Here is a 24382-nt window from a genome sequence, read left to right as displayed (position 1 = left end):
AAAATAATAATAGCACCCTCCATTGAGGCTGTTGTGAGGACTCTATGAGCTAATGCCAATAACTGATTCTGTGCTTGATCCTAATAAAGGTGAGCGTCTTCATCATCCAGGCCATGAGTCTGGATATCTTTATACCGCATGCTCTGCTCATATTTAGAACCTAATTTTCCTTAGATCTGACCTAATCTTTTTTTCACACACTGGACTTGGTTGATCCATCCACACTGCTGAGTAACTTGGGATCAGAGACAGTGTCTGGGAGACGGAACAAAGGTTAAGACACTGCAGGTGGGACGCATCTGGGAGAGGCACGTTTTCCATTTGAGGAAACAGGAGACTGTGGAGAGAGACCACTCACATGCCAAAAGGAGCCCGGGCTGAATTAGACCTCTTGACTTAATTACCAATTAAAACATTAACCATGGCAGCACAGGCGACAGTTTGCAACCCCATCACTATGAAACTTCATGCCAGAAAGTGACTGCAGGACCCCACTTTAAAAATAAGAGCCTGCCTAGGTGGCCATGCTCACGGGGAAAATCATTGCCGTGTGTTTCCAAAAGCCACCTCTCTTTCCCCTTTATTTACAGTCCCTAGGAGCTCTGACAGATCATTAAAGTCCAGTAGGAAGGGGAAAAGGAAGAAGATAATTGCTCTCCCACCCAGCCTCACCTCCGGGGACCCAACAGGGGTGGGCCCACAAGCTGGAGCTCGGAGCACTGCAAAATATGCAGCGTCATAACACAGCCTGTCCCCAGGCATGAGCCTTCTGCAGTGAGGAAACTGGCGCTGAGTGAACTCCTGTGTTCCGAGAGAGAGGCGTGCATAGCACTTTGCGGCTCGCACACCATTTCCACATTCCTCTCTATCTCAAACATCCGTGCATGCAACTGGGTGCCAGAAGTGAGGCTCAGAGGGGTGACGTGAGGTTCTCAAGGTAACCAGAGGGGTGCAGGTCGGCTGAGCGTGGGCCTGGAGGAAATCGTCTGTGCTTCTCACCAGACGAGGGGCCTGCCCTCCCCTCTCTTCCAGAACAAACCCAGGTCTGTGTTTGAGACACAGTGGCCTGACATCCGGTTTAGAACATGACACCCCAGGAAGAAAGCATAGTGTGGTGACGAACAGAGAGCTGTGGCCTCAGTTTTTGTACCTGGTGAAAGTGAAAGTGTTACCGGCTCAGTCACGTCCGACTCTTTGCGACCCCATGGACTGTAGACCGCCAGGCTCCTCTGTCCTTGGGATTCTCCAGGCAAGAATACTGGAGTGGGTTGCCATTCCCTTCTCCAGGGGATCTTCCCCACCCAGGGATCAAAGTCGGGTCTCCTGCACTGCAGGCAGATTGTTTACCTTCTGAGCCACCAGGGAAGCCCCTTAGAGGAAGGCAATTCCAGACAGACCCAGACATTTGGAAAGCATAAAAGGAAGAGAATTTGAGGAACGGAGTATGTGAAAACTGGTTGGAGTGCCAGGAGGGCATTCTGGTCAATCCAGATTGTTTTCTGTGCTTCTCCAGATGTGGATGTGTGCAGGGGCTGGGGGGATGGGGGAGACTCATTGGTTTGCTCCTGGTCACTGAAATGGCTTTGAAGGCAACTGAAATCAGGCTGGATGCCACAGTAGTGAGGACTTCAGATGAGGGCAATGGTACAAACCTGTCTAACGAACAAGCAAGGAGCCGACTCATTAGAAAAGACCCTGATGCTTGGAAAGATTGGAGGCAGGAGGAGAAGGGGGTGACAGAGGATGAGATGGTTGGATGGCTTCACCGACTCAATGGACATGAGTTTGAGCAACTCTGGGAGATGGTGAAGGACAGGGAAGCCTGGCGCACTGCAGTCCATGGGTTCAGAAAGAGTCGGACACAGTTTATGGACTGAAGACCAACAACAATGAACATGGAGATGGTGGCAAGGACACCGACAGGCCTCACACAGAGAAAGCTAAACTCTCCAAGTCTTCTGGGACATCCATAAACAACTGAATGTTGTTTATTTCTAGCAGTGGAAGATCGGAACGCTGACTAGCCTCACTACCAGTGCCCGGCTGGCAAGGAAACTAAAGGTTCTTCTCTTTACAAGTAAATAGCATGCAAGTAAATAACTCACTGTCTCTATTTTTTGACACTGGGGTCCATCACTGTGCATGCATTCATGCTTAGTCACTCAGTTGTGTCCGATTCTTTGTGAGCCCATGGACTGTAGCCCCCAGTCTTCTCTGTCCTTCAGATTCTCCACGGAAGAACACTGGTCCATCACTTACTAGTTGGCAAATGCCCTTAGGCATGTTATTTAACCTCTTGGGCCTCATTTTTCTCCTCAGTAACATGGGATAAATAGCTCCCACCTCTGGGATCCTTGCAAGGACTAAACCAGATAATCCATGAAAAGAGGTGCACACATGCTATTGCTGCGGTCGTTATCATTCCTATCAGTTTCTTGCTGCTGCTGTAACACATCACCACAGTGGTTTAAAACAACACAAATTTATTCTCTTAAGGTTCTGGAGGTGGGAAGTCTGAAATGAGCCTTACACGGCTGAAATCTAGGTGTCAGCAGTGATGCATTGGAGGCTCTAGAGGAGCACTCAGTTCCTTGTGTCTTCTGGCTTCTAGAAGCTTGCCTGCATTCCTTGGCATCAGTCCCACCCTCCCTCTTCAAAGCCCATAGTGTAGTGACTTCAGATCTCTCGTTGATTCTGACCTTTCTGCCTCCCTCTTACATAGAACATCCTTGTGATTGTTGTAGTTGTTCAGTCGCTCAGTCATGTCCGGCTCCTTGTGACTCCATGGACTGCAGAACGCCAGGCTGCCCTGTCCTTCATCATCTCCCAGAGTTTGCTCAAACTCATGTCCATTGAGTCAGTGATGCCATACAACCATCTTGTCCCCTGTCACCCCTTCTCCTCGTGCCTTCAATCTCGTCCAGCGTCAGGGTCTTTTCCAGTGAATCAGCTCTTTGCATCAGGTGGCCAAAGTACTGGACCAAAGTACTCCAACCTCAGCATCAGTCCTTCCAATGAATGTTCAGGGTTGACTTCCTTTAGGTTTAGGATAAACTGATTTGATCTCCTGCATTACGTTGGACTTACTTAGATAATCTCATCTCAAATTCTTTAATTTAATCACACGTGCAAATTCCCTTTTGCCATATAAGGTAACATAATTACAGGTTCTGGGGATTAGAAGATGGACATGGGGGGGGTGTCATTAGCCTGAATAGCACAATCATTAATATTTTTATCGACTAGCTCATTTACTTCATCTAATTTTCACTGAGCCCCATGTAGTAAGTACTATTTTATTTCCATTTGGAAACTGAAGTACAGAGAAATTAAGTAACTTTCTTAAGGTCACACAGCTAATAAGTGGTAATGGAGGGACATCAACTGAGGAAGTTGACTTCTGGAGTTCATGTTCTTACCAGCTGAAATATGTAAACTAACACATAGTAAGCATTGTATCAACATTAGCTATTATTGTTGTTATTTCTACTAGAATTAATATGCTAATCTTTAGCTCATATGACTCTTGTAAGAATTTAAATAAATTAACCTGTGAGACGCACCAAGCAGTGCCTGGCGAACGGCAGGTGTTCAAAGGGTATTTAGATCTTTCCAGTCCTACTAACGTTTCTTTCTTTTCACTAGGAAGATAATCATGTCAGTTCTCTCCGCCCTTCCCAAGACAGCGCCTTCGCCACACCCAATCCACCCCACTCAAAATGGCGTGCATGCCCCGCCAGTCGTATGGAGACCTTCTCAAGATGGCACCAAACATCAGCCCTATTACCTTCTGCCTTTTTCAAGATGGTCTTAGCTTCACTTCTGAGCACCCTCTGACCCTCTCAAAATGGTGAAGGACGCATTACTCGCTACACTCTGACCTTCTCAAGATGGCGCCAGAGCCATAAATACCATCGCTCTCCTGAAGCGACTTCCGGTTCCAGCGGAAGGCGGTACAAGAGGCCGGCCTGGCACCTTGAGGCGTACACCTCAGGACACTCCGGGGCGAATATGGACCGGAGAAAGAAGCCTTTGGAAGTTACAGCGTCCTCGGTGAGTACGGGGATAGATGATGCTACGGGCTCCACGTCTCCCCGCCTCCGCAGGATAAGAATCCCCACCTACCTTGTTTCTTCACTCGGGGTGCCAGACTTGGCCTCTCCTCAGAGAGAACCCTGAACCTGGCTTTTCTCTGGAAAAAAACAAAAGCGGAGCGTGCTTTCTTCCTTACAGGGAGCGGGCCCACTTTCTCACTAATAAAACCCTGACTTTGGCGTCTCCCCGCTGCCGGGGCGCCGGGCCCAGGCTCTCCCCTCAGACGCCGTCCTGAGCCTGGTGTCTTTTCCGGGTTAGGACTGTCCCTGCCTCCTCTCCGCGACGACAGGCCAGGCCTCCTTGGCAGCCTCGTCTCCGTGACTGTCGGAGGGGGACCCCGGCCTCTGCGAGCTGTGCGGACACGTTCCCCTTGAGCTCAGGGACCAGCACGGTTCCCCCGCCCCCCAATCCCCCGCCCAAGAACATTAGTGTGACTTGTTCCCCGGGGTCCGAGAGGCCCAGCGTCCCCCGGCAGGAGGACGGCTGAACAGCTGTTAATACACCCATAGGATGCGCTCGCTGCCCGGGGGCTGGAAGGTCTAACAAGATGTAAGCACCTTTGGTAATTTAGTTGCTTCTTGAGAGTCCCTTGGACTGCAAGGAGATCCAGCCAGTCCATCCTCAAGGAAATCAGCCCTGAATATTCATTGGAAGGACTGATGCTGAAGCTGAAACTCCAGTCCTTTGGCCACGTGATGCGAAGAACCGACTCATTGGAAAAGACCCTGATGCTGGGAAAGATTGAAGGCAGGAGGAAAAGGGGATGACAGAGGATGAGATGGTTGTATGGCATCACTGACTCAATGGACATGAGTTTGAGCATGCTCGGGGAGTTGGTGATGGACAAGGAGGTCTGGCGTGCTGCAGTCCATGGAGTCACAAAGAGTGGGACGCGACTGAGCGACTGAACTGAATTGAGGAAGAAAACCAGTTCTCAGTACTTGTTTGTGCCAGAACTTTATATGCACAGTCTCCCTGAGCTCTATTGGCTGCTTTAGGAGGCAGGCGCTAGTAATATCCCCACTTTATAAATAACGCCTCTGAGGCTCAGAAAATGAAGTGGCTTTCTCTAGCTCACATACAGAGTTCTTAGTGGTAGAACTGGGCTAGCTCAGTCTGGTTGACTCCACGGCAGTTGTTTTTTCCAGTATATCAGAGCAATTGCCTAACCTTTGGCTTAATCTTGGATTTACTGCAGAATGTTGGGGTGCAAGGGATATGAAGGAAATATCCCAATATTTGAGCCCCTTGCCCCCGTCTCATACTGAAAATCGGTACTAGTTAATAATGTTTGAGGGCTTCCCGGGTGGCGCCAGTGGTAAGGAACCTGCCTGCCAATGCAGGAGATGTAAGAGATGGGGGGTTCGACCCCTGGATCGGGAAGATCCCCTGGAGGAGGGCATGGGAACCCACTCCAGTATTCTTGCCTGGAGCATCCCATGGACACAGGAGCCTGGAGGGCTACAGTCTATAGGGTTGCAAAGAGTTTCACATGACTGAAGTGACTTAGCACACACACATAATGTTTGAGGATTAGGAACTAAAAAGCTATAAAATTAGTTATTTTTTTCTGATGGGTTAAAATTAGTAGTAATAATGTGAATGCCCTCTGGGAACTGACACTTCTCTGAGCATCTTCCTTTTAAAATTCAAAAGTATAGTAGGAAAATGTGCGACTAGAAAATTGATGTGGTTAAGAAGGCTTAGAAGAAAAGGCTTAAGTTTTAAATTTGCTTTTTAAAATTTAGAGTATTAGGTTCTGGGATAAACCAGCCCTTGATGTTATTAAAATCTATGCCAAACCTATTTTTAAATACTTTCTTCCAAAATAGAAATCACTGAATGCAGTCATTTTGATTTCCCTTAAAAGTCAGTCTGTAATGCTGGGCTTTTTAAGTATTCAGTTTACAAATGCCCATGTATATAAGCAGCTGTACTTCGATCCTTAAAAAGAAAACCGCCATTATAGCCTTTTGTGCAGAGTGGATAGTGATGATAGATCCAAGTCCCCTGTGCCTTTTGCCCTGGCTTTTCTTGTTCTTAACCACAAGCTAAACTTGTGGTTTCCAAAACATGCTGAAACAAAATTTACTCAGTCTATTTTATTTTTAGCTGTTGAAATCTTGCCTATCCTTTAAGGCTCATTTCAGAGCCATCTCTTATCATTCTGGACAAAAGGAAATACTCCTTTATCTGAATTTTTATGCCACTTAAAGTCACATATTACATCTGACTGGTGTTGTAAGTTACGTTTCTTACTAGATTGTAGTTTCTTTGAGGCAGGAGTATGTCTAATTCGCATTTGTATTCTGCTCTTCAGTGTTAAGTGCCAGGCACATACTAGGGCTCAGATTGTTGCCGATCAAAAATGTTTTCCTGTAGAAATAATAAATGTGATGTTTAAATGAAATTAAAAACAATTTTTTTTTTTTTTACTTTTACTACATGAAAAAGCCGAGTACAGTGCCAGTCAGAGAGAAAGTGGTTAATGATGTTAGTTAAATCTGAATCTAGAAGATGCAGATTTCATTTACTTTGCCTTATCATTCTCTCTTTGCCCAGAGGAAAGCCTTGAAGTGTTGAAAATTAAATATGTTTACCACAGAGCTGGAATGAAATATGACTTGGATTTATTTTGTACTAGACTCTACATTTAAACATTTAATTCTGTATCCACTTTTGTCCGTTTATAAGAGCTTGTGATCTTGTTTTCAGAATTATAAAACTTAGAAATCCAATCACTCATTAGAGTTAATTGTTTTTTCTTTCTTTTTTTCTTCTTATTGGCTTTATTCTAGTTGGTAGACCTTAAGGCTGAACTCTTCCGAAAACAAGAAGAATTCAAACAAGAAAAACTTCTAAAAGATGCTGGAGTTTTGGGAAAACCAAAACTAACTAACAAGGTAAAAATAAAATCTAATTATCTCCATTGACCCCAAAGAAAGGGGAATTAAACCATAATTAGGTTTTTCGAAAGTGTCCAGGGTATCTGCTACCTATAAATCCTTGTCTTGTATTTGAACATCTGCATAAAATATTTCAAATATTGAAATAGAAATTAGTAAGATTCAAAAGCGTATTATAATGCTCTAATTCTTCAGTATGTGAATGTTTTTCCAATTTTATAATAATGATATCTATTATTTGTATTACTAAATCTGTTATATATTTTTCATTAAAGTCTTGAATTAGGTTGTAATCATTCAGGAGATTTAAAAAAGTAACTGCAATTGTATAAAGAAATTTTTAAAAGTAATTTAGGGTCTTTTTTTTTTCCCCCAGCTCCAGCTTTGCTATGTATAGTTTATTTGCAGGACATAAGTCAGCTGTCAGAGGTCCCCGTTATTTCCATTGATTCACAAGATCTAATTATCTTTTTTCCCCCCTTCTGATGTACAAGTAGAGATTTTTTGCAGTCAGTTGGTGATTCTATGTTTTTTAAATTATTCTCCAGAAACCAAGTATCTGGAGCAAACAGAATGCAGGAGTTTCTAATCGAGCTGAAAAGGATGCTGAACAGAAGATTGAAGAGCAGAAGACTTTGGACAAAGCAAGGTAAAGTTACTCTCTAATAAGTGGAGCTACCTTTGTGGCTCCCTGAGCAAAGAAGTGAAAGTTCACCTTTATTCGATTTACAATTTTAATTTTTATCATCCTTCTAACCAGATACTCTATTACTCTGAAAATAATATAATTTGCAGACATATTTGTAATCTTATAAGATGGTAAGACATAGCCTCAGTGTAAAAGATGAAACAGTCCCCCTGTGAGCCCCTGTCAGGCACTGAGATTATCCACATGTGTTTAAGAAGCGTCCATGTGGTGTGGTTCCGGGCTACTAGGTGATGTGCTATTGGGTAATTAGAAATTGAATTTTCCTCCCAACTTTTTAATATGAAAAGCTTCAAACCAACAGAATATTTGAAACAAGACTATAGTGAACATTCTAATACTTTTCACCTAAATTTACCACTTAACATCTTTTAAAATTTGCTTTCTTTCTCCCCCTCTCTCTCTCCTGTGTGTGTAGAGAAACTGTTAAACATCACTGTACTTTACCTCTAAATATTTCAGCATATATCTTCCGTATGATACTATTTTATCAGTGGCATATTTCTGGGTAAGACAGCAGTACTGTGGTTATGCAGGAATAAGGACATTTTCCTTATGGTCCATATTCATATTTCACCAGTTATCCTAGTACAGATATGTCCTTTATTGTTTTTTAAAACGTTTAGTTAAAGAGTACACATTGCATGTAGTTGTCATATCTCTTTAGTCTCTTTTAATAGAAAACAGTTCCTTTGCCTGTTTAAAAAAATTTTTACATTTGTATTTAATTATGTCTGCGGTGAGTCTTTGTTGCAGCATGCAGGCTTTCTATAGTTGCGGCGAGTAGGGGCTACTCTCTAGTTGTGGTGTGAGGGATTCTCATTGTGGTGACTTCTCTTGTTGTGGAGCACGGGCTCTATGGCACAGGAAGCTTCAGCAGTTACACATGGACTCAGTAATTGTGGCACAGGGGCTTGATTGTCCTGTGGCATGTGGGATCCTAGTTCACAGGTCAGGGACAGAACCTGTGTTCCCTACATTGGCAGGTGGATTCTCAACCACTGGGCCACCAGGGAAGTCCCTCCCTTGCCTTTTTGTTGTCTGTTACACCACTGACATCGTTTGAAAAGTCTAGGCTAATTGTTTCTGTGGTGTCCCACAGTCTGATGAGAGTCAGACTAATTACCAACGGTTGTTACACTATCTAGGTGATGATATATCCTTCCGTTGAGTCACATCAGGAGGTTCATGATGTCAGCTTAAGTCATTATTGGTGATGATAAGTTTGATCACTCAGTTACGGTAGATGTGCTATAGTTTTCCACCAATAAGATTCTCTTCCTCATTTGAAATTAATAATAATCTAAGGAGGGAAACTGAGGCTGTGTGAATATTTTGTTTACCACTGTGTTTTCATGTGATGATTTTGTCATCGCTGAGTCAGTTATTACACTGATGATTTCAAAATTAGAATTTTTCTAAATCTGTCATTCCATGTGTATTATCTTTTCGTTCTGTTTACTAGCTGGCATTCTTCTGTAAAGAAGAGCTCTTCCCTTCTTTGCACTATCACTCTGGATTCCGAATCCCAAGTTTTCATCTTTGGCGTGACTGCCATGTGTATGTTTGGTTCTATTGCATAATAAAAAGTTGGCAGTTGAAAATAGCGGTTGCTCAGAATGCTTGCCTCTTCTGGGTCTGAGAGTAAAGAGCAGAATAATATTCTGCCCATTTGGGGATTATTTTTTTAGTATTTGACCTATCCCCAACAGGCTGGAGACTTTACTCAAAGACATGTTCACTATTGAGACATTTTTCTCACTATTGGACATTATGCTTAGAATTTTAATTTTGTTGACAGATGCTGTAACTTTTTTATGCTTTATATGTGTATTTTATTAAGGTGTAATTGAAACATAACATTGTATTAGTTTCAGATGTACAACAGAGTAACTCAATATTTGTATCTATTGTGAAGTGCTCATCGCAATAGATCTAATCATTAACATCTATCACCACACAGTTCGATCCCTGTGTCAGGAAGATCCCCTGGAGAAGAGAATGGCACCCCACTCCAGTATTCTTGCCTGGAGAATCCCATGGACCAAGGACCCTGGCGGGCTCCAGTCCATGGGATTGCAAAGAGTCTAACACGACTGAATGACTAACACTTACTTGCTAGGAACGTTTGAGATCTACTGTTTTAATAAACTTCAAATATGCAATACGGTATTAACTGTAGTCATTATGCTGGACATTGCATCCTCATTGCTAACATGTTTTATAACTGTATATTTTGTACATTTTGACCCATTTCATCGATTTCCTTCCCATCCTCCTGCTGCCTCTGGCAACTGCCATTCTGTTTACTGTATCTGTGAACTTATTTACTTTTTTTTTGGCCATACTGTGTGGCATGCAGGATCTTAGTTCTCTGGACAGCCACTTACACGAGAGTGAGCCTATGCCCCTGCAGTGGACACTCAAGAGTCTTAACTACTGTATCAGCAGGGAAGTTCCCACCTGGTCGTTCTGTTTATTTTGTGAGCAATCTCATACTCTTTTTCCTTAGTGGCTGCACCAGTTTACATTCCCCCTGCACTGCATAAAGATTTCCTTTTCTCCACATCCTCACCAACCGACCCTTGTTATTTCGTATCTTTTTGTAGCAGCTGTTCTGTCAGGTGTGAGGTGACCTCTCACTGTGTTTTTGGTCTTCATTCCCCTCATGAGTAGTGATGCTGAGCACCTTTTCATGTACCTGTTGCCCATCTGTATGTCTCTCACAAGATGTTTATTCAGGTCCTTGGCAGACATAAGATTTGAACATATTTTCTCCCATTCAGTAACAGATTGCCCTTTCATTTTGGTGATGGTTTCCTTTGCTCCGCAGAAGCTTTTTAGTTTGATATAGTCCCTCTTGTTTATTTTTGCTTTTGTTGCCTTTCCTTTTGTTGTCAAATCCAAAAAAATCATTGCCACACTGATGTCAGGAACATGTTGCCTGTGTTTTCTTCTAGGAGTTTTATGGTTCCATTGTGAATTTTTAATTCAGATGTGTAATACAGTTTTTTAGGTTCATCGTTTAGCATGTGGCTGTCCAGTTTTCCCAACACCATTTATTGATGAGACAGCTCTTTTCCCACTGCATGTTCTTGGCTCCTCTGTTGTAAATTAATTGACCATATGTGTGTGGGTTTATCTCTGGGCTCTCTTTCCATTCTGTTGATCTGTGTGTGTTTTTATGCCAGTCCCATACTGTCTTGATTACTATGGCTTTGTATTGGATTGACCAAAATGTTCATTCTAATTTCTCCATAACATCTTATGCCCTATTAGCTAACATCATACTCATCATTAGAAATGAAATTTTCTACTATGATAAAGTACGATCCTTCACAAGCAAATGCTCAGATGACTTCTTTGGTGCTCTTTATCATCATATGTATTTCTAGAATAAAAGAATTGTCAGCTCTTAGCCACTAAAGAATAAGTGTCGCTAATAAATGCTGGAATTAACATGAGCAGAGAGGCTGCTGAATTGAAATGCCAGGGTTGATGTTTGTTTTTTATTAGCTATCTGTCATGAATAATTTATCTATGTTCTGTATAAAACAGACATTATCATATTTTTAACAGACTTCTGAGAGGTTGGTCTCTACCTTCCTTAGAGAGACCTAATTAGCCAAGGGAGACCAGGGACCCTTGTGTAAAACCAATGATACAGAGTTACTGTGGAATTTGGTGATCTGTAACAGAAAATCTTTTTGTTTAGATACCTCTCTTTTTTTTGGTATTTAATTTGTTGCATTTGGCATTTAAATTGGAATCTTCATTCATTCCTCAAATACTGACTGAACATCTGCTGTGCACCAGGCATTGTTTTTGGCCCTTTGGTATAGTCGTGAATGAAAGAAACATGGGCCAGGCTTTACATTTAGTTGGCAGAGCAGACCTTGCTGGGGCTGAGGGTCCCCTCAGAGTGGGGACTCAGCTCTAGTCATCAGGCTGGGCCCCTTGGGCAGGTTGCAGCAGTAAGGCCGGGGAGGGCAGTTTTACCAGGAGTGGCAGTGATGACTATTTTTGTACATGTCTGTTTGTTTTCTCCTAGGGAGAAATTGGAAGAAAAAGCCAAATTATATGAAAAAATGACTAAAGGAGACTTTATAGGTAAATATAATTATTTATGCGTCTTTATTTTCTGCAATTCATACAACTCTGTGGTATTTTCTTATTTGTTAAAATAATTATGAGAATAGGGAGAAACTTAAATAGATTTGACTTTCTGTGTCAGCATCTTCCTAACGCAGGAATCAAACTGGGGTCCCCTGCATTGCAGGCAGATTCTTTACCAGCTGAGCTCCCAGGGAAGGCCTGCATGTCAGCACAGAGATAAGAAAATCAGCAATATTTTTTTATTTGTCCCGTGGGTGCTGGGCCTGTTAGGTGTTATAGAGGGACAAGCCAGTACAGTATTAGCCAGATTCTCTGCCATCAACGGAGGTGCCATCAACGGAGGTATCATCAGTGGAGGAAAATGGCACATAAGAAAACAAATTTAGGAAAAAAGGTCTAAATAGGCCATGATTACAGTTATGGCTATGTTTAAGAAAAAACAACCTGAGAGGAATTTTGGTTATATCAGAGTACTGGAGTTATCATTCCTTTTCCCCTGTTTTTTTTCCTCTGTTTTTAATTTTATTCTTTGAAGTTCTTATAGTTGCTTTTGTAATTTACTTTTTAAAAAGGAAAAACTTTTTTGCCGTGCTGCACAGCATGCAGGATCTTAGTTCCCTGACCAGGGATCAAACCCATACCCCCTGCAGTGGAAGCTCAGAGCCTTAACCACTCTGCTGCCCTGGAAGCCAGTATAGTTGCTTCTAAGATAATAATTAAAAGATCCTCCCTCCTTATACCTGCCCCACAAAAAGGAAACTCATCCTAGAGTTCAACAACAATAAAAGAGATTTTACAAGGCAGTGTATCTCTTACTGCCTTTAAAAGGCATATGTAGAAGTCTTTAGGGAAAAGGTGGCTCTGACGGGGGTCTTAAAGGTTTTGGAGAACTAGAGAAGGGCTTCTGCAGGAAGGAATGGGGAGAGCAGAGGGAGGAGAGGGCCAGAGCTGTCTGGGCTGACTTGCGGGGCTAGGGCTGAGGGCCAGGCGGGGGGCGCAGCAGGAGAGGAGGCGCCTGGATCCTGATCACAGCTGCGCAGACCGCAGGGCCGCGTTCCTGTGTGCTGGGGGCCCAGCAGGGGTAGGCTGGGTGCTCACAAAGCTGAGGGCCGTGGGGGAGGCCCTCCTTCCCTGCCTTCCCCCTGAAGAAGCGGCAGGTGTCAGCCAGCCAGGAGGCCTCACTCTTTTGTTAACTCATCTCTGGGAAAATGTATTTCTTTCCCATTTGAATTACATGTTTTTGTGGCTAAAAATACAGTCTTTTTTCATTTGATTCAAAGTTTACTTATATTGTTAATATAGAATCAAGTCAAAGGAGTTTGTGGACGTGGAGATTTGGTTCTGTCCATACCGGCAGGCCCACCTCCTGATGGGCTTCTTGGACCAGCATGTTTGGGCAAGTTTTGGAGCCTCAGTTATTTTCCACTGTACAGGGAGGGTAACATCAGCCCCTGGTAGTAGGGGACCTGCCATCTGTTTCTTGGAGCTTAAATCCAGCAGAGTGAAACGTGATGCGTACATTGTTCGTGCATGCATCCGCTCTCCTGTGCTAAATTAGAATCGTGGGTTACTATTTCAGTGTAGGTTTCAGCTCAAGTAGATAAGGCCTGCAGGTAGATGGCACGTTAGGCATCTCTATATGCCCTTCAGATCCTGGCACCATGCCTTACCTGAAGGTGGTGTTCATGGATTGGAAAGAATTCAGATTACTTCTTTTACCTGTGTTAGGACCCTTTGAACACTTGGTATTCCGCAACAGTATACCCAGCGTTATGGGATATGACTCATGTGGTTAGAGACGGGGTGTCACTGAGCCACAAAGATTTACTGAGCAATGCTGTTCTGCCTCTGTTATCTGATTGGCTAGATTAGTCTCTTGAAGTCAAACACTTTTATCTTCTAGTCTTGTTATTGATGAGGCGGCAGAAAACTACAGGCTTTTGAAAGATTTTTTATGTGGTATATGTGTCCAGTGGCCTCTCTACAGCTTCTCTGTCAGGTCTCCAGGAGGCTCTGTGTCTTTTGAGCATTTAAGGAGCAGGTGGAGACCTCGACTAGTGAACTGTCAGGTGGTGTAGCCGCCCGGTGGTGAATGTGATTGCTTCATGTCAGTTCCATGCATCTGAAAATTGACTTTTGTGTCCTAGATGAAGAAGTGGAGGATATGTACCTTGTGGATTTCACACAGAAGATGATAGACAAACACAAAGAAATGGAAGCCATTGGTGTCAATAGAGATTACAGAAAGACTGACGAAAGAGACGATGGTGAAGAAGCTCTTTCTGAAAAAGATATTCCTCCTCCCCAGGATCCCAGTGAAGAATGGTTGGTGTATTATGCCATTTGGTTATGTTAATGTTGTTAGACTTGCGTTTACTTTTTTAGAGCCATGTTATTTTGCTGTTATCAAGCCATTTCTCTCTATAGTCTTTCTTTAGAGACTCCACTCTTAACTAGGATTGCATTTATAGATGTAGAAGTAGTAGCTGCTATGTAGAAATAATTACAAATAGACTGTGTTCCTGCCATGTGCCAGGCACCGTGCCAGGCGTGGAGGCATTGTTTCCCTTGTTTCATTGATGTGAAAGAGTTGTTTAGGCAGAAGAATGTTCCTTTCTACCCACCCTGCCGCCTTACCCAGGTCCTTATTCAGACATCATCATGTAGATAGTGTGAGCTCTGTTTCCAGTGAAAACGGACTGGCAGAACTGATCTGGTGAGCCTTACTCTGGCTGGGGCATTTTCTGCCAGTATGGTTTAGGTGTCATGGACCTGCTTCTGGACAGCACGGGCTCTGCCTTTCATTGGTGGTACGGTTGTAATCAAGTTCCTACCCTCTCATGGCTTCAGTTTCCTCATCTGTAGAACAGGGATGGTGATGCCTCGTAGGTGAATGATGGGGAAACCAAACTAGTCTTTTCTTTAGAAAGAAACCGCAGAGGAAATTCCATGGTGATTTTCTGTACCTAAGACATTGTTTAGAAACTTGTTCAGAAGGGCTTGTGATTGCATGCAGGTGCACTGATGCTGTGTTCCTGGGAGTGAGCCGGCCTGACCCTTCCTGCTGGTGTGGAGCCCACCCCTCCCCATCGAAGGCTCAGATGTCCACATCATGGGAGCGTTTGTTAGGAACTGCTTAGGATTGTTGGCAGGACTTGTTGATGTTTTGTCAGCCATTCCCCCCATGGGAAGGAGTCTTTATGAGTGAAGAGAGCGGTCCCCACTGCTCGGGAACGCAGAAAACTTGCATCTTCATGCTGCAGAAGGGTCTTCTTACCAACCTTCTAAAACCCATCTGAGGTGGGCTCAGTGGCCGTGTGCTTGCTGTAGCAGTCACACAGGAGCGGGTATGATGCCATCCCTTTTGTCATGCTTTTCTTCAGCATTTCTAAACGGTCTCTCCCTCATCTGAACTCTGATAGCACTTAAACATACTTCTTGCTCCTTTGGGTTTTGTTGTTTAGTCACCAAGTTGTGTCTGACTCTTTGCAACTCCATGAACTGTAGCTCGCCAGACTCCTCTATCCATGGAATTTTCCAGGCAAGAATACTGGAGTGAGTTGTCATTTTCTCCTCCAGAGATCTTCTAACCCAAAACTTGAACCCACATCTCCTGCATCTCCTGTACTGGCAGCTGGATTGTTTACTGCTGAGCCACCTGGAAAGCCCATATTGACACATAACTGGCCTCATTACCAGAAAAGGATTGAGGCAGACTTCTGGTACTTTTTATATCCTGCCTGTTCTTGTTAGGAGCCTTTCAAGGGTCTGTGCTCTAGCCTCCCCCACGTCCTGTGAAGAGGGCATGACTGAGCCCTCCTGTGTTCCCCGCCTGCCTCAGCTGAGTGTTTCCCTGAGAGCTTGCGCACCGATTGCTGGTTATATGCGGCAGTTGCTGGCTGCTGTCCTGCCACTTCTGTTTCAACGAGATCTGTATGTTTTCGAGGCCTTCTCCAGAGACAGAATAGCTTATGATTGCTTTTCATAGCAGAAATCTCATCTCCTTTGAAAGGTTTAATGTCTACCTCCCCCCCATTAATGCCTGTATGATTACAACCAATTTGTTACCGATTTGAAGACCTTGAAGGGCAATTGAAGGTGTCACGTGCCCCATAGAGTGAAAGAAGATGCACTGCAAGCAGTTCTGACCCTGTTTTTTGTTTCTAAATTAGGTTCCAGAATTGTAACTGCTTGTAAAATCCTTTTGCAGTTAAATTCCAGGTGGTGGAAAATCTTTCCACAAAAATACTGTAAATAATTACTCAGACCATCTGGTTAGGTGATTTTGGTTCTCCATTCATTGAAGGAAAAGAAGAAAAGGGAGAAACTGCTTTTTGCTGTTGGAGGTTTTATTTCTGTGGTCATCAGCTTTAGGACTGTAGTTGTGGATTCTCAAGCATTCACCTTTTAAATCACAGGCTGACAGTTGGACTTGGCATGTGTGACAGGAAAGAAAAGACTCACAAAACCACAAGCCACATGCGTGGGAATCTGACCTTGGGTCGGTCCAGCAGTGGTGCTGGCCCTTCTGTGCTTTCAGCCTCCTGCCAAAGGATCTGGGGGAGTCCCTGCCTATAATTTAAAACATTAAGAATCTTTTGTATCATAATGCAAATGAAATGTTATACGTGAAAACCTGCCCTTATTTCCTGTTTTGGGCATCAGAGTACTTCACTGGCCTTGCTGGCTGCCTGGTTTCCCTGCCTGGTACATGAAACAAGGTACTTACTTTGGGCCAAGATGAGGAAAGAAGAACAAGGGTGAAAGATAACAGACTGGCCCACTGTTGAGGGGCTTTTGTAGTACAAAATGTGTGTTGCCTTGGCTTCCTCCTAGTTAAAAAGAGTCTCTCAGAATACTTCTACTCGGTTCAGTTCAGTCGTGTTCTACTCTTTGCGATCCCATGGACTGCAGCACGCCAGGCTTCCCTGTCCATCACCAACTCCCGGAGCTTGCTCAAACTCATGTACATTGAGTCAGTGATGCCATCCAACCGTCTCATCCTCTGTTGTCCCCTTCTCCTCCTGCCTTCAATCTTTCCCAGCATCAGGGTCTTTTCCAATGAGTCAGCTCTTTGCATCAGGTGGCCAGAGTGTTGGAGTTTCAGCTTCAACATCAGTCCTTCCAGTGAACACCCAGGACTGATGTCCTTTAGGATGGACTGGTCGGATCTCCTTGCAAATGTGTAAACCAGATTAAAGTAATTTCTGAGATACTGCAGCAGAGGTCTGTGTGGAGTTTTATCTTTGAGATCGGAGATGCACATGATCAATCATTTTCTACAGTTTCTAAAACTAAGATTTAATCAAGGGTGCAATGAACCTATTGTGTGTTTGAAGAATGTGTTTGTACCAATGGTGGTGGTCTCTCAAGTTGAGGGTTTTTCTTGGTGATGTGTGTTATTCGCTCAGTCATGTCCGACTCTTGGTGAGCCCATGGACTGTAGCCGCCAGGCTCCTCTGTCTGTGGGATTCTCCAGGCAAGAATATTGGAGTGGGTTGCCATGCCCTTCTCCAGGGGATCTTCCCAACCCATGGATTGAACGTGGGTCTCCCGCATTGCAGGTGGATTATTTACAGTTTGAGTTACCCAGGAAGCCCTTGGTGATGGGTTTGTGATGGAGCCTATATTAACTTTTCATTGTGCACCAACTCCTCATCTTAGGGAACCATATGTTACGTACAGTTTTTCATGTCTTCACTTTTATTTCAGGGTGGATTATGTGGATTCTTTAGGGCGATCCCGGCGCTGTATGAAAAAGGATTTGCCAGATCTGCTGGAAATGGATAAAAATCTTCAGGGGAGGCTGTAAGTGTGTGACACACAACACTTTGCCCAGGTCTGACATGCAGACACAGGGATTGTTTTGTGAGCGAGGCTGTTTTTAGTTAATTATCTTTTGGGCTCTGTTGTAAGAATATTTTTTTAATGTGTAAGAATGTTTGCAGAAGCACTTTTTTGTGGTTAGCGTGCACATACATGGTCCGCATTCAGAGAACAACTGGAATGATTGCTCATCCATACTAAAAGGAATGAGTTAGAGCCTGTCTGTTTACTTGGGAGGATATCTGTCTACAGAGTAACAGAATAAGCCCAGAGGAAACGAACAAACCACTGTATAGAAAGTGCATTTAAGAGTATAGATTTGGTTATCCCACAGCAGATGAAGTCATGGACCCAGACAGGGCGGGGGCAGGGAGGGAGGTAGCTTAACTCTTTCTTTATACTTTTTTGCATTTTGAAGTAAGGACTTATGCCTAGATTTTTTTCTATGGTACCTAAAGAGGTAATTTGCTAAAACGTTGCAGACAATCAAATTCTTCTTTCCAAGGGCAGCTATTGTGTGGAAAGTGTTGGGAGAAGCTCCACCTTGTCCATGTCCAGGTTCTGGTAGGCCTGGGCTTGGCACAGGGAAGGCAGTGGGAAAGCCCTGAGCCACCGCCTGGGACACCAGGCTCTGCATGGGAGGCCCTCCACTGAAGGCCCATAGTTCTTCTCCCTGCCTGGCCTGCCCTGTCCATTCAGCCCAAGAACAGGCTGGGAAGGAAAGTGATGTGTCTCAGTGCTGAGACAAGATTTTATTATGCTAATGTAACAAGCTGCCTGCTTGGATTAAAGGAGGAAATAGTTTTTTGCAGTTTCCCAGTGATATTATGAATCAGAAACCTCCTTAAGGAACTGTCCTCTTCACAACTAGAGTTACTCATCCATGACCCCAAATGCCTGAACCGAAGCATTGCTATGCTACAGTTCTTATCTAAAATGATTTTCACTCTATTCTCCTAGTTTCGTTAGTCCTGCAAATGAGAAAACCTTACTGTCTGAAGATATGAGAAAAGAACTCCAGCGCCAGCAATGGGAGGAAGAAGAGAGGGAGGCCCTGAGAAGGCCAATGGGGCCTGTACATTATGAAGACATTCGTGAAAATGGTACAGTCATCTGGCAGCTTTTTAAGTCATTTTTTTTTGTCTTGAACATTTAAATGGCAGGTGGGAAAGGAAGTATTCACAAAGCAGCAGCTCTTCTGTATAAATAAGTAATTCTACTTTTGGAATTGAAAATAACTGTTTGTTTACATTTTAGCCTAACAAAGGGTCTGTTAATCCAAGTGTGTGCCCCAAGAATAGTGGAGACAGCCTGTGACTAAAATATTAATGAATACTTGTTGCGTTTATCACTTGGCAAACAGAGTGAAAGAAACTTCTAACATTTGTACCTGCTTCTTAAAAAAAAATGTAGAAGACATCCCTGTGTTCCTTTCTGCTTTGGTAGAAATATGTCCTGAATCTAATTCACTGAGCAGGGAAATCTAATCTTTGGGGTAATTTTTACTTATTTCAGAGGCCCGGCAACTTGGTGTTGGATACTTTGCTTTTGCCCGAGATAAAGAATTGAGAAACAAGCAGATGAAAACCTTAGAAATGCTGCGTGAACAGGTACAGATTAAGCTCAGTTGACTTGAAGGATTTGAACAGTTGGGTTTCTCATTGAACCATACTGTAAAAAAAAAAAGAGAAAAATCTAGTAAAATTAATTAGAAATGGACATAACTATTCAGAATTCAGTTATAGGTTTTATAAAGATAATTGCTATATTGTTTTGGTGTTTCAGACTTTAAGATTATAGTTGTTGAAAAGTAACTTGTGTAACTTTGATTTTTTAAATTTAGTTTCCAATATGGCACTTTTGAAGCGGCCTGGGTAAGAAAATGGAAAGTTATTAGAGGGGGATTAAGGAATTGGCAGAATTGGTTGGTTTCCTAAAATGTTAACTCTTCCGGGATGCTCTGTGAACTGAACTTCAGAAAACATCAGAGGGCTTGTATAAGAGGACTTACACAAGGATATTCATTTTGAACATTTCAACGGATGGCTTCTAAGAGGTGGCAGAAAAGTCAGTTTATTTTTAGAATAAAAATATTTCATCCTTTTCAACAGAAATACTGTTAACGGGGCTAATCGTTTTCTAATTTTCTGTCCTGTTCAGACAACAGATCAGAGAACAAAACGAGAAAACATAAAGGAAAAGAGAAAAGCCATATTAGAAGCGAGACTTGCCAAACTCCGACAGAAAAAGATGAAGAAATCAAAAGAAGATGGAGCAGAGGAGGAAAACAGAGGTACATCATGGCTTGTGTTTCTAAATCTCAAAAGGAAATATTTTCGTTCCATTGACATCTCAGTAGCAGGAATAGCAGTGTAGAAATCAGCCATCTAGTTTCATTTTCTGACCAAGCAGTGCACCTCAGAGGTACATCCAGGAACAGGAACAGTTTTTGTAACTGATGTGGTGTGGAATTACACTCGCAAGAAAATACCAGATTGTAGACAAGGATGTTAGCAGTACCTTTTGTTGCTTCATACAATAGCACAGTTCAGTAAGTGAGACTTAGAGGTAAAATGCTTAAAAGTTATTTTAGGATAAAATTTAGTTGTGCATGTACTTATTTTAGGCCTATTTTCTTTGGCTGTGGCAGCAGTTATTGTTGGTTATTATAACTGTGTTTTAAAGAAAACATGCATACAGAAAGGTAGTAAATAATTTACAAATGTAGGTAGAGAAAGCTTACCAAGGTAGAGATGTGGGTAGAGACAGCTTACCAACAGATTGTTGAATGGCTTGGGAACACTGTTCAGGACTGTGATCAGACACGCTGTGTGAGGTACTGCTCGTCTGGGCTGAACTGCCCCAACAGACTGCATAGATGGGCTCAACCAGGGGGCCCTCTGCTTCTCTAGTTGAACATTGTAGCGGTGGGGGGTGTCCAGGGCAGGTAGTAGCTCTGCCTGTAGCTCTGCAGGTAGTAGCTCTGCCTCTGACGGTCACCTGTTCTCCTGCTGCCACCTGTCTTCCTGCTTCTGCCGTTCCCTAGCGGGCTGCTGTGACCTGCATGGTCACTAGCTCCCCAGGACCTGTTTATGATTCAGCCCTGGGGAAGAAGGGGCGGGAACCAGCTCCCTTTCTAGGAAGGTGCATTGGGATTCACACAAAACCTTCTCACTTACATCCCAATGGCCCAAGTCCACAGACCACCCCCAGCTGGAGGGGTGGGGAAGGCTGGGGAATGGCCTCACTGGTGAGGTGTCACACATCCAGCTGAAGCTAGGGGGCACTCTAGTCCCAAAAGGAGTTAGGGGTGGATAGAAGCTTCTCCAGCTCTAACGTAAGCCCATGCCGTTTTTAAATTCTGGACCCACTTCAGTTTAGCTTTGAAAGAGATTGGGACACTTAAAAATTGGTAGCTGGTCCGTTTAGTTTTGTATAAATGCTGTCTCCCTGTGACATGTTAAACTCTATGTGTTGTCTGTTTTTGCTCTGCTCCTGAGCATGTCATTTCCACAAGATGTGAAGTGCCACCAGTGTTTTTTAAAACACCGTTTTCTTTTAAAATATGGCCAAAATTGAATAACCTGGAGACTGTCACCAGGCTCTAGCTCTCTCATCACCCTTGCTTTGCCTGAGAGACTCCCTATGAGTAATTGAAGGGCTTCTGGTCCTTCGATTGTTGATCAGGGGAGGTGGGGTGGCATAGTGGCAAACAGAGACTTTGAAATCCATCCAATCCGGGTTTGAATCCTGGCTCTTCACTATGTACTTTTGTAGCATTTCTGATATTAATTTTCCTTATCTGTAAAATGGGGATAAAATGGAGTACCAATCCTGACTTTGTTTGGGTAGTTACAGAGGTAAGTGAACTACTGTGTACAAAGTACTTAGCCCACAACTGGGCATATAATAGGTGCTCAGTGAATACCAGTCATTGCTTGTACTCTCAGGATAAGTATGTTCTATTTAACTTTTTAAAGGAGTCGTAAGCTTTATTGTAATGAATTCTTATTTCCTTTACAAAAATAGATGGAGATGTTATTGGGCCTTTGCCCCCAGAACCAGAGGTCACGCCAGGTCCTCGTATAGCCACCCAGAGTAGCAAAGTAGAAGTCATCGTTCAGGAGAGGAAGGATACCAGACCCGGGGTGCCACATGTCCGCGAGTGGGACAGAGGAAAAGGTGAGGGGTCGGGTCTCCTGAGCAGACTGTGATTCTGGTTCAGGGGAGGAAGGCTATCAGGCCTGGGGTGCCGCACGTCTGCGAGTGGGACAGAGGAAAGGTGAGGGGTCGGGTCTCCTGAGCAGACTGTGAGAAGCTTAAAGGATTCTCTAGGTCCTTGAGCTTGTTTCTTCTCAATAACCAGGAGCACTGGGTCTGCAAGCCATCCTGCCTAAAGGATGAGGTATTTTAAAGACGCACTTGAGGGCAGGTTTTGGAAATTCCTGCTGCCCTCTGGTGGTTTTACAGCTTCAGGATACTATTTCTCCAAAACTGCTTTTTTAAAGTCTTAGGAAAGTTTGGTACTTTAATGTATTCTGTGTTTTTAATAGTCTCTTTTATGCTCACTTGAAAACAATCTGTATTCAAGTGGATTCACATATGATTCCACTGGGTTATGCAAAATTTTCTGGAAGTGTTTTTCTGTAAATACACTGTGGTATCTGCAGCAGCCTCTGTTTGGGAAAAGACTCGGGTTTATGCTGTTTTGAAAACAATCATTTCAGTGGTACATTGGCTTAAATTGTTGAAGCCTGTGAGATCCACGACTAAATTAAAGGTGCAGACGGTGCGTGGCTTTAAGTAGTGTGGCTGTTGAAGACAGACAGCTCTGGACAGTGCCTTCTGTGTCTTCTCTACCTCAATAAAGGACAAAACTTGTGTTTTGCTATGAAGTACTATAACATGTCAAGCAAATCATTTAAGTACTTAATTTTTTTCTGTTTTAGTGCTTCTTTGGCATTGTCTCCAGAACCTGCCAACCTTCTTTCTCCACAGAACCTTCCTTGAGCTTTTCTCTGGGTGGAACTTTTTCACTCTTTTTCCTTAGCCTGGTTCCTTCCATGTACTTTCGTAGGCATTGCATGTACCTTGTAGTTGAGTTCTCCAGAGAATTTAAGGTGGCTGTTAAGAAATATGTATGATAATTAAAAAGTAAAAACATTCAAATGATTCAATAATCGGTTCTAATAACACTTTATTTTTACTAGACTTTTCCTTTGGGTACTGGTCGAAGAGGCAGTCAGATCTCCGGGCTGAGAGAGACCCTGAGTTTGCGCCACCATCGTATTACTTTGTGGACCAAAAGAGAGCTGAGTGTCTGAGCAGCCAGGAGTGGAGCCGACCTGCCCCTGCACAGAGGGACCCAGGGCAGCACTCCGGCCAGAGCCGTGACCCCTGCTCGTCACAGACATCATCTGCTCCTGCCCCCAGCAGTCCGCCACAAGCCCCAACGGTCACTTTTGAAACTCTGGATGATATGATATCATATTATAAACAAGTAACATGACCTTAAAAACACTATAACTTGGGTCTGTACTGTTAATGGTGCCTTCCTCTCCCACAGTCCTGTCCTTTCCCAGAAGACCCAGACTTCAGGCCGGATTTGTCAGCAGGGAAGAAAGTGAATGGTACTGTGGGAACTCTGGCCACTTAGCTGTTCATTTCATTCTGATTGGTATGAAGACACCAGTTCATCTGGATTTACACGTGATCTGAGATAGAGTAGACGTATTCTGTAATATTTGATACTAAGGAGTCTGTAATCCTGTCTCTCATGCCCACTCTGATGAGTTACTCAGATTTAAAGGCTCCATTTCTTTCCTTTTGCCAGTGCTGGCTGGCAGATGTCTTTGTCCCAAGCATTCAGCTTCCAAGTCAGTTGATGGAGCTTCTGTTAGGAAGAATTTCAGCCTGCCAAATGGTAGCACAGAAGGGGACATTGGGGGATGAAGTGATCTGGTCTCCAGGAGGACCCTGACACTGGTGGAGAATTTAGGGTATCATTTGAAATGATCAGGAAGACCAGAGAGGACTTCGTAGTCCAGAAAAGTAGATGTTGACGACTTGCAGAGTAGGCGTTCAGTAAGCGTGTATTGAGGTGGCGGCCACACATGGAGGCTGCTGGGCCTAGTCAGAGCGCGAGATGCTTCTTATCCATCGGAGTCAGTTTTTCAGCTCTGCCCGCCCTTCTGGTGCTGCGTATCTGGGCCCTCATCTCATTCGGGAGCCGACACCCCAGCCTAAGTGGGATGGACTTGGGCTGGAGTGAGGGGCTGCTAGACCCCTTTGTCTTTGCTAACGACAGGTGGGTTAGCAGTGCTCCAGAAGGACTTCCTGTGCCTGGGTACCATCTGTGTCCTCTCCCAATGTCCTCTTCACAGCTGCAGACAAGCAGTAGAAGTTGGCCACCAGGCCCACCAGGCTGTTACAACTTCCTCCCTCGCCAGTGAGTCCTGAAAGAAGTTGCTCGAGCAGATCCTCCAAGGGCCCACAGGAGCCCGTGGTCTCCGTTCCACAGCACGGCGGTATTGATGCGAGGGCCTCATTCTCATTACAGATTGCAAGCTGGAGCGCAGGGTCAGCGACTCGTCATGTGGTGTCCAAGTGGCAGGTGTAGGTGCATGTTCCAGACTCATGCTTTCTCCAGCACCCTCTGCTCTCTGTGTTTAACCCCAGTATTGAGCAGTATTAGACGAAAATCCCAAATTCTTACAAACTTAACCTCTGAAGT

General features: G+C 43.8%; 1 protein-coding gene across 2 annotated transcripts; it reads left to right on the top strand.

Moving 5' to 3' along the window:
- The first annotated feature begins 3935 nt into the window (after window positions 1-3935).
- On the top strand, window positions 3936-23172 carry CCDC174 (coiled-coil domain containing 174). 2 transcript variants are annotated; one of them, XM_081526466.1, is made up of 11 exons: window positions 3936-4053; window positions 6894-6998; window positions 7550-7650; window positions 11759-11817; window positions 13971-14148; window positions 17536-17631; window positions 18610-18752; window positions 19165-19259; window positions 19810-19942; window positions 21679-21831; window positions 22860-23172. In XM_081526466.1, exons 1-11 carry the CDS (start codon window positions 4012-4014, stop codon window positions 23156-23158), a joined length of 1404 nt encoding a protein of 467 aa, XP_081382592.1. In that variant the 5' UTR covers window positions 3936-4011; the 3' UTR covers window positions 23159-23172. The 2 variants fall into 2 exon arrangements, with proteins under 2 accessions (XP_081382592.1, XP_081382593.1); XM_081526467.1 differs by lacking the exons at window positions 19165-19259; window positions 19810-19942.
- The last annotated feature ends 1210 nt before the right edge of the window (window positions 23173-24382 follow it).

This window comes from Giraffa tippelskirchi, chromosome 9 (genome assembly GCF_054371585.1).
Source record: "Giraffa tippelskirchi isolate mGirTip1 chromosome 9, T2T-mGirTip1v1.2.pri, whole genome shotgun sequence".
NCBI lineage: Eukaryota > Metazoa > Chordata > Mammalia > Artiodactyla > Giraffidae > Giraffa > Giraffa tippelskirchi.
This window is presented reverse-complemented; position numbering and strand designations above follow the sequence as displayed.

Excerpts from the sequence above, each read along its gene's own strand:
- CCDC174 (XM_081526466.1), top strand. The coding sequence starts at position 4,012 with ATGGACCGGAGAAAGAAGCCTTTGGAAGTTACAGCGTCCTCG. Across the intron at positions 4,054-6,893 it reads TGGAAGTTACAGCGTCCTCG|TTGGTAGACCTTAAGGCTGA; the intron begins GTGAGTACGGGG and ends GCTTTATTCTAG. Across the intron at positions 14,149-17,535 it reads CAGGATCCCAGTGAAGAATG|GGTGGATTATGTGGATTCTT; the intron begins GTTGGTGTATTA and ends CTTTTATTTCAG.